This window comes from Prosopis cineraria, unplaced genomic scaffold (assembly GCF_029017545.1).
Source record: "Prosopis cineraria cultivar Desert tree isolate PC_DT_omini unplaced genomic scaffold, ASM2901754v1 PC11, whole genome shotgun sequence".
NCBI classification, from domain to species: Eukaryota; Viridiplantae; Streptophyta; class Magnoliopsida; order Fabales; family Fabaceae; genus Prosopis; species Prosopis cineraria.
The window spans coordinates 28,776,127-28,786,688 of record NW_026555342.1 but is presented as its reverse complement, the minus strand read 5'-3'; the positions used below and the strand labels follow the sequence as shown (position 1 = coordinate 28,786,688).

The window sequence follows — 10,562 nt, the reverse complement described above, 5'->3', positions numbered from 1 at the left end:
CGATAGTTTCTAATACATTAAAATTTAATATTTATCTTTTATATAACTTTGTTTGGTTTCCAATATATGCCTCGTTTTGTTTCTTTTATCTTTTATATACTATTGGGCTATCGCAGTCAACTTCAATCATGCAATCTCTTTTACCACTCTAAAATGAAAAAAAAAAAAACAATAGTAAAGTCTCTCTTTAACTCATTTAGTTTATTCTTCTATTTTATTGGGATATAATACTTTTGATAGAAATAGAAATAAATTAAAGAATACTCCTTTTGTTATTCAACTAGAAATGTTAACAAAGTGAGCTCTGACAATTCAATCTCTGTATATTTTTTGATGAATAGTTTATAATTTAATTTGATTTGATTGGAAAAGTCGATTTGGCTTGTATTGTGTCGTACTTTTTTTAATTTTGACTTTTTCTTATATTTTTTATTTAGAATTTTTTTATTGATTGATACGAGACCTAGTTATATAGCTTTTATATTCCCAAAGTCTTTCATATAATTAATAACAATCATGAAACATATTTTATTTTTTGTTTTGGCTCATATTATAAAAATAAAAATATTGTCAAACCTAATAAAATCTTCATTCAATTTAATACGTTCTTATAATTGGAGCTTATTCCCACCTTCTCTTTCTCTATATATGATACATTGTTATGTTTGATTGAATTTAGATAGTTGTTCATCAATTAAAGCCACGTGTGTGTTAATACGTCTTGTCTTGATTTAGAATTCGAGAAGTATAAAATGGGTGTTAATCCCTCAATGCACCAGACTTGCAATTTTGATGAGTCTAATATGCTAAACATGGCAAAACCTTCTTCCTTTGTTTTCCTCTTCTCACTCCATTGCCTCGTGGCCTCCTTAGCTTGGACCAAAACAAACATCACCACCGACAAATATGCACTTCTTGCCCTTAAATCCTCTATCACTTCAGATCCATACAATTTCTTAGCTAATTGGTCTATCTCTTCTTCTCCATGCGATTGGGTTGGTGTCACCTGCAATACTCATCATGAAAGGGTCCACTCTTTGAATCTTGCTGGCATGGATCTTACAGGCACCATATCTCCACCATTGGGAAATCTCTCATTCCTTGTTGAACTTGATCAACTTGATCTCAGTAACAACAAATTGAATGGTCAAATACCAGGAGAATTAGTTCAATTACATCAAGACTATTCAACTTGAGCTACAATAACTTTCATGGACAAGTTCCAAACATGGATAGGAGATTTCTCAATGCTTGAGGACTTGAGTTTTCGAAATAACAGTCTTAATGGATTTATTCCATTATCTCTATCCAATCTATCAAGGTTGGAAATCTTGGATTGGGGTAGCAATTTAATTGAAGGAATCATTCCACTCGAGGTGGGAAAAATTAAGTGCTTGAAAATTTTACGATTTTTAGGTAACAAACTTTCAGGAACCATCATTCCCTTAGCAATCTTCAACTTGTCTTGACTTGAGCTATTGAGTTTGTCTTATAATAGTTTGTCAGGAATGTTTTGAATTACTTTTATTGATTTTTTTGTATTGTTATTGTAACGATTGATATCATTTGAGGAATATGGGATGGTCAAGATTGTTCTTAAAACCAACATATCTGGAACATCTAATTTTGATTTGGATAATATAAATTATATTTTTGTTTTATTATTTATAATTAATTATTATTTTTATAAAATTTTGTAGTTAAAAAAAAATCAAAGAGTCTCCTAATAAAGATGTGTTTTGATGGGAATGATGAAAAGCAAGGGCCAAATTAGATTTCAATGTGTTTCTTAGATTTTTTTTATCATAGTTAATTGAGGAACTTAGAATCTAATTTCTTGAATGAGTCGAATACATCTTACAAGATATACAGGAATTTAGCAGAAATAATTGATCCTCCAAATCCGAAAAGATAACAATAATAAATATAAATTAAATTATTCTAATTTCGTATATTCTGTGATATGAAACAAAATAAAATAATAAACTGAACTGAAGCATAAATAGTGTAATGGGTCTTGGGGAATAGCCTAATACGTTATCCAACATATCCAAATAATTTATTCCATGGTAATTCCTGTTTTAAAATACTGACATGCTCTTTTTCTCCCTCCTAATATTTCAGGGAGACATTCCAAATGAGATTGGTGATCTTTCACAACTAAAGATATTGTATCTTGGAGTGAATCAACTTGTTGGTTCTATACCATCTTCATTATTTAACAATTCAGTGCTATGAGACATTCAACTGGGAATGAATCAATTATTAGGGAGTCTCCCAACAAATGTGTGTCTTGGGCTTCCAAAACTAGAAATATTTCATGTGAATGGAAATTATTTGTCTGGTGACATACCTTATATTTGGCATGAATGCAAAGAATTGTCAAAGTTACAATTACGTGATAACATGTTCAACCCAGGAATCATTCCAAGTGCCATTGGAAATGTGACCAACCTTCAATCATTATATCTTGCCAACAGCAACTTACAAGGTAAGAGTTTTAATTATATGATTGTCTTAAATTCTATTCAAGTATTTTGATAAGACACTAGTGAATATTGATAATTCAGCTAGACACTAGTGAATACGATGCTTTATATGTAAATTAGCTCTTGATTAGATTAACTAATCCCAAAGTGAATATGAATAAAATGACATATATGATATTAAGAAGTGTAAAAGTGAGGTGAAAGTGAAGAAAGGATTTTTAATTTGGATGGAAACATTCCAAAATCTGTAAGTGTGCTAATTCATTCACAGATATACCCATATCCATATGGGTGTGTAACATCTCAAATAGAAATAAATTTGAAGTAATTTCCTTTAGTTTTTCATCATTTCATATATTGTCCATGTTTTAATCATGGGATTTATGTGTGTGTATTCACGACACACACTTATTATGGTAAAATATAATTTCAATTCAATTACATTTGTAGTAAACATCAAGTAACTGCACATCTTTAAAAGATTTGTAATATCTATGTTTTATCTGATAATATAAAAATAATACAAAGGAAAGTTTGGATTCTAATTCTTCCTTTTATTAATTTTTCATTTTCCCCGCGTTTTCTTTTCAAAGGCAAGTTTTCTATATACATGGATGAGTTTTGATTTTTTGGCTCTAATATATAGGTTTCTAGCAATATATATTCTTAAAACAGGCTTTTCTTGCTTCTGTTCTTATGTTTTCTATTACGTTTTATGTTGCCAAATTCACTTTAACATTTACCTTTTCTCTTGTATTGCTAGAAAAACATTTATTTAAAAAAAATATCATATGCAAACTAAAATAAAATAAAATAGTGATAGTAGTATTTACATATATTAATGCTTGATGTGATGAGAATTAATATAAATTTAATAAATATAATGTCAATTATATCATAACAAGATTGACACTTTACTGTTTTTTTTAATCTGACATTTACTATTTTCATCATTACTTCTAATCTTATATCAACAATTACTATATTAAAAACTTCAATTTTTCAAAAGTAAATCTTCTATGATTTTTTTTTTTTTTGGGGGGCTGGATTCTCTGGAATTTTTTAAAGCAAATCTTCTAAACTATAGCACTTCAATGTAAGCCCATATATCCGAAGCCCAATTATTACATCTTTTGGCACATTAGTTTTACCCACACTTACAGATTAGTTCATTGTTGTGTTTTTTTTTTCATTTATTTCATATTTTTCCAAGAATGATATACCATAAGTATTCATTAAAATTATTTTTTAAAACTTATAACAGAGGAATTTAAAAAAATCATATTAGACAAAGATATATAAACAAAACAAAATGGTAAACAAAGCTACATATATCACAACAACACAACTTATCCTAAACAATAAAGAAAAGAATAAATAAGTAAATTACCTTTTGAACTTTTGTTCAATAGTTCCATAGACCTTGAACTCATTTATTATGTAAATTGTTCCCTTAACTTTTGAAACTAGTACAATCTGGCCCTTGACATTAACGAAAATTAACTTTGAGTATTAATTGACTAGAAAATAATAGTAAAGGACCACTTAAATTTTGATGCTTCTCTCTTGCCTTTTAGGAATGTTAACTTGTTCATTTTAAGGTTTTTATTACTTACAAGTGACAATAAGCATTTAGGAATGTTTAATTTTGATGATTTGTAAAATCTACATTATTTGTTTTCACTATATTGATATAATTGGATAGGGATAATAGAAAGGACTACTTGGATCTTGATACTTCTCTCTTGTCTTTTATTTTTCTTTTTTTCAGCATTTTCTTTTCGAAGGCAAGTTTTTTTGTTTTCTTACACATATAGAAAACAAGCTAGAAGGCATTAACTTTAATTATATCATGATATGTCTATATACATGGATGAGTTTTGAATTTTTGTTTCTAATATACACGCTTTTATCAATATACTAGAACAGGCCTTTCTTGTTTCATTTTTTAATTTTGTTATCACATATCATATCGTCAAATGCATTTTAAATGTGTATATACTTTGTCATTTGCACTGTTAGAAAAATATTTATTTGTATCAATAAAAATATTTAATTTAAAAAATAAAAAAATCTCATATATATACTTACATAGTAAAATAAAATAAAATGGTGATAGTAATACATATATTGCTTGATGTGAGAATAATATAAATTTAATAAATATAATTCCAATTATATCATAAAAAAGATTGACATCTTACTATTTATACCATTACTGCTAATCTTATACTAATAATTACTCTAAAAAAAATCTTAAATTGTTTAAAAGTAAATCCAGCGCACCTCAATGTCCACATATCCGAAGCCCAATTAGCACATATTCTCCTCCATTAGTCCTTGTCTCACAGTTCAAGTCCATATATAATCATTAAACATTTATTTCATATTTTCTCAAGAACTATATATTATTTCATTAGTTTATTTTTATTTTTTAAAACATCTAGCAGTGGAATATAATTAAATAGGCAAAAAATATATAATCATTAAACCCATCCATTACATGCATATTGGTTTAGACTTGTGCTTTTTCACATTTAATTCATATTATCTCAAATGAGAAACAACAAGAGTAGTGAAAGATCACCACATCTAATTATTCCATTAAAACTTCTTTATGTTTAAAAATAAAACACAGGAATTAAAAATTTGATTTTAGATAGGGATATATAACTAAGTATAGAAAATCAATTACAAATTATATTACATGAATTGAATAAAAAATTTTAAATACAACTAAAAATTATGACTATTTCCCCCCAAGACAAAACCCTTTTTAATTATGTTCAAAACCAATTTAGACACAATCATACATGTAACACCACCTATCCTATAATAGTAGACGTGGTAATTCAAGCAAAGTCCAGCTGGTCAACCCGAATAAGTCCAAAATATGTTAGATCAGGTTTGAGAGTTTATAATATTTTATTTACTCCAGAACTATTTGAGCTACCCGAATAAAACCCAAAGAAATCTGGGCCAAGCTCTAAATGAGCTTAGCTTGAATACTTGAATTATTTTTCATTATTAATAAAATAATATTAAAATAAGATAAAAAATGAAAATAGTAATTTTTGAAAATAACAACTGAAATTATCTAAAAAAGAAAAAATAAAATAAAAAATATATGTTCAGATCTGAATAAGCTCAGCTTGCCTAAATTATCAACTCTATATAATGGTAAAGAAAACAAAAACAAAACTCTGTGAAATTAATAACAAAATACATATCGACTAACAGGATATTCTCAATACTAAGCAAATAAATAAAATGTACCATATTAATTCATTTGGGTTTAGAGTGAAACTGCACTGCTTGTTTAATTTCAAAACTATGCTTTGTGAAATTAAATAGTACTTTTAAAGTTAAATTTTTTTCATATAATAATTAATGAATAAATATTTATTTTGAAATTAAAATTTTGGGAGATAAGAGAAAGGAAAAATACTGAAAAAGAAGTTAAATAAATAAAGAATAACGATGAGAGAGAAGAAAATTTAAATTTAAAATGAATAGAAGAGAAAGTAACAAAAAAATATTATTTTATAAGTTAAGTTGTGGGCAACAAATTTTCAGGAATGATTGCAACAACAATTTCTGACATATCTTCACTTGAATTATTGAATTTGTTTTATAACAATTTGTCAGATGTATTTTAGATTATTTTTAATATCTATAATTGATCTTTGTTCAAAACTAGTCTATTTGGTTTGTTAGATATAATCCTTCAAGGATCATGTAGAGGAATCTGAGTTAGTCTTAATTGTTTTCTTCTATCTTTATTTTGGCATTTCTCATTTTTGTTTTTTTTAAAAAAACTTTCATGCAATTTTCTGCTATAATTATTTATCCAAATGGATCTGAAGGCTCATCAATATTTGAAAGTAGATTGTGTTGTTTTTATATATATTGCGAATACTCTCTATTCTACACAGGAAGAGTATTATGGCAAAGTAAGTTTAATGATATATCCACTTCTCAAGTGAAAAAAATATTTTTTGTTATCTCTACTATATTCACATGATATTTGTTTTGAACTCCTGGAAGATTTCATCCAAATTAATATGACTTCGTAAAGCACTACGTGTTTCATTCTATTATTATATCTTTTTTTAATTTTTTTTTATGGAACCTATATCTGTTAAGTATTAGAGAGCATTCAGAGAGCTTCTAATAACAAGCTCCCTTTAATACGCCGCTCCCTTAATTTATGCTTTCAAGGAAATTTAGTGTATTATTTATACAGCTTGGTGGGGGTGATAAACATAGTGCTTATCCTATATTGTCTCCGAAAGTTCCAATTGAAGATATTTTCATTCCTTAAGTATAATTAAGCTTGTTTATCTTGACCATCAAATACGTTAAATATTTTTGTATTTTAGGTGAAATTCCTTCCTTTCTTTGGAACATGCCTTTTTTGAAACATGTTTACCTTTGATGGAACAGTCTAAATGGCAATTTTCCTGAAGAAATGTGTCATCAACTCTCTCTGCTGGAAATCTTCAATGTTGTTATGAATCAACTAGAGGGAAGCATTCCAAAATCAATGAGTAACTGCACGTCTTTAAAAAAATTATATTTGGGTTTCAACTCTTTCACAGGTATATATCATTATCAATTAATTATGTGAGTATGTGTCCTTTATATATTGACCTTTTCCGAACATTTATTACTTTCATTTATACAACTTACATGAAAAATATAATAGGCACATCAAAATATAGTTTTCAAACGCTTATACTTAAACTGCTTTCAATAAATTAAATAAATTAGGACATCTTTTTGTAAGATAATTGTTATGATATAAAAATGAGAAATAAAGATACTTTTTAGTCCTTAGAGTTGTGATCAATTTTTGATCAAGGTCTTTATAGGCTTTCATTAAAAAATAATCATTCGAATTGTGGTATAGCTAGTTTTTTTTTTTTTTTTTTGCCCAGAGTGGTATAGCTATTGTTTGATCAAAATCGCTACTATTATCAAACATTATTACCACATCATTACATGTCATCGCTAAGGACCTTGATCATGATTGACCATATAATTTCCAGGATCGATTCCTTGATGAAAAAATTACAAGAACCTTGACCCGAGCGGACTATAATTCTAAAGATAAAAACTATATGTTTTCCTTATTAAAGTTTGTGATGGATTTTGTTGAGATAAATTTTGTCACTTTATTTAATGTTCTTCAACGATCACGTGCTAGTAAATTGGCCCAAAAAGCAACCCATTGTACTTAGATAATTGCATAGCAACAAAAAAAATAAAGACTTTTGCATTTATACTTTAATTTTAACGTAACATTCACATCAATTACAAGGGAACTAATTATACTTTACAATACTTACTTGATTAGCATGACAAAAAAGGGAAGTTGTTGCAAATAATATTTGTACTTTTTTATCATCAGAAAGTGTGTGGGTTTTGTAGTATAAAATGATGCATATATAAAGATATTCCATACATATGAATTCTCTGTATATAATAAAACAAAAAAATATTTAATATTCTTTTACTGCTAGCTAGTCCATTATCTTGTGACAACGTTCTTATGCTTATTTTTGTGTTCAGGTTGTATACCCAAAGACATTGGCAATCTCCATAAACTTGAATTATTAGATATATATGACAATTATATTGGAGGACCTTTTCCTTCCAGTATGTTAAACATTTCAACATTGACATTTGTCTCCCTTGCAAAGAATTTTCTAAATGGACAAATCCCAAATAGCATTTCAAATGCCTCTAACCTCGTTATGTTAGATTTGAAGCTGAATAAATTTATTAGAGCTATACCCAATGCAATTGGAAATTTAAAAACTTGATGGCATTGTATGTTGAAGGGAATGATTTGAGTGGGTTCATTCCTTGTACAGTTTACAAATTACAAGGCCTTCACAATTTACAAATTACAAGGCCTTCAACATTTAAGTCTAACAACTGATTGCAAGGGTCCATTGTAAGAGAGTTATGCCAAATCAGAAGTTTAAGTGAGTTGTTTCTTGCCAACAACATGTTTTCAGGAAAGGTACCAGGGTGTCTTGGGAATAGTTCTTTGTGGAAGTTGGATTTCAGCTCTAACAAATTGACTTCTCCTCTGCCCTCTTCTCTTTGGAGTATGGAAGATATCTTGGTCTTAGACTTATCCTCCAATGCAATAAGCGGAACAATTCCATCTGATGTGTCAAACCTAAGGGCCATTATAGTATATTGAACTTGTCAAGAAATCAAATTTCTGGAACTATCCCAAAAACTATTGGTGGCTTGCAAACTTTGCAAAACTTATCTTTGGCCCATATCAAATTACAAGGGCCTATTCCTGACTTGCTTGGTGGCATGATAAACATAGAGCTCTTGGATCTTTCTGAAAATTATTTGTCTAGTGTGATTCCAAAGTCCTTTGAGTCACTACTCCATCTAAAATATATTAATCTTTCCTACAATTTATTGCATGGAAAAATTCCAAATGGTGGGCCTTTTCAAAATTTTACCGCTGAATCTTTTATGATGAATAAAGATCTTTGTGGGAAGCCTCAACTATAAGTCCAATCATGTAGGAAAGAAGACAAGTACATATCAAGTAAAGTGATGATGCTCATGAAAATCTCATTGCCTATCATTGTTGTCCTTTTGGTTGTTTCATGCATCTTCTTTCTAAAGCATAAGAGAGATGTTAATGGTTTAACCAATAAGGATTTAATTAATTTGGAGACACCAATTAGGATATCCTATTATGAGCTTCTACGAGGAACAAATGGATTTGATGAGAGAAATCTCCTTGGCTTTGGAAGTTATGGATCAGTATACAAAGCAAATCTGTCAAGTGAAAAAATAGTTGCTGTTAAAGTATTTAACTCAGACTTGGAAGAAGCATTGAGGAGTTTTGATATTGAATGTGATGCATTATGCAATTTTTGTCATCGCAATCTTGTTAAGATCATAAGCACTTGTTCAAAATATGATTTTAAATCTATAATCATGGAGTTCATGCCAAACAGGAGTCTTGATAGATGGTTGTACTCTCATAGACATTGTTTAGATATTTTGCAAAGGCTGAATATATTGATTGATGTAGAAGCTGCATTAGAATATCTTCATCATGGTTCATCTAAATCAGTTGTTCACTGTTTTGTAAAACTGAGTAATGTATTATTGGATGAAGATATGGTGGCTCATCTTAGTGATTTTGGTATTGCCAAATTGTTAGGGGAAGGATAAAATGAAATTTATACCAAAACTTTGGCAACAATTGGCTACATGGCACCAAGTAATGATTTAATTAAAAACTTTGTACGTTTGATTCATTTCTTTTCTTTTATTGTTGGTTTTTTTTTTTTTTTGGTATTTGATTCATGTCTTTTCTATGTTGGTTTGATGAGCCACCAATGTAGAAAACTTACCTTTTTTAAGTATAGTAATGGCATTGAGCAAGTTTCTTTCTTTCTTTGTTTTTTTTCTTCAAAAGTGTTAACATGTGAAGACATGTATTAATGACATAAAATATAAGCTTAACCGCAAACCTGAAATTATATTTTTTTGACGTGATTGCTTTTATCTAATTATTCAAATTGGTCTATATATAGTATGGATCAAGAGGAGCTGTATCTGTGAAAGGAGATGTATATGGTTATGGCATTTTGCTTATGGAAACTCTTACAAGAAAGAAGCCAACATATGAGATGTTTGTTCAAGGTTTGAGTTTGAAAGATTGGGTTAGTATATCAACACCATATTCAATTATCGAGGTTCTAGACACTAATTTTCTGCCCAAGGACAATCAAAATATTGATAACGTATTACCACATATATCATCAATTTTTGAGCTGGCATTAAATTGTTGTGCTGATTTACCTAAGGCACGACCTACTATGATTAATGCCGTGGTGTCATTGAAAAAAATAAGGTCATGTTTGTGTAAGATGTTACCATTAGTTGAATGATTGTTGAGTTAGATTTTTATTTACTATTTCTTTAGTTTGTTTTATTTGGGGCGCATGAAGTTTTGTAAAATAATAGTGATGGTGTTTGCTATATTAACATATGAAGTATTTGAGATTTGAGATTTTGTGA

The 10,562-nt window shown here is 28.6% G+C and overlaps 1 protein-coding gene across 1 annotated transcript; it reads left to right on the top strand.

Moving 5' to 3' along the window:
- The first annotated feature begins 752 nt into the window (after nt 1-752).
- On the top strand, nt 753-9,710 carry LOC129286431 (receptor kinase-like protein Xa21). The gene is made up of 5 exons (XM_054922392.1): nt 753-1,128; nt 2,420-2,491; nt 8,064-8,150; nt 8,516-8,697; nt 9,153-9,710. Exons 1-5 carry the CDS (start codon nt 753-755, stop codon nt 9,708-9,710), a joined length of 1,275 nt encoding a protein of 424 aa, XP_054778367.1.
- Nucleotides 9,711-10,562: the final 852 nt, after the last annotated feature.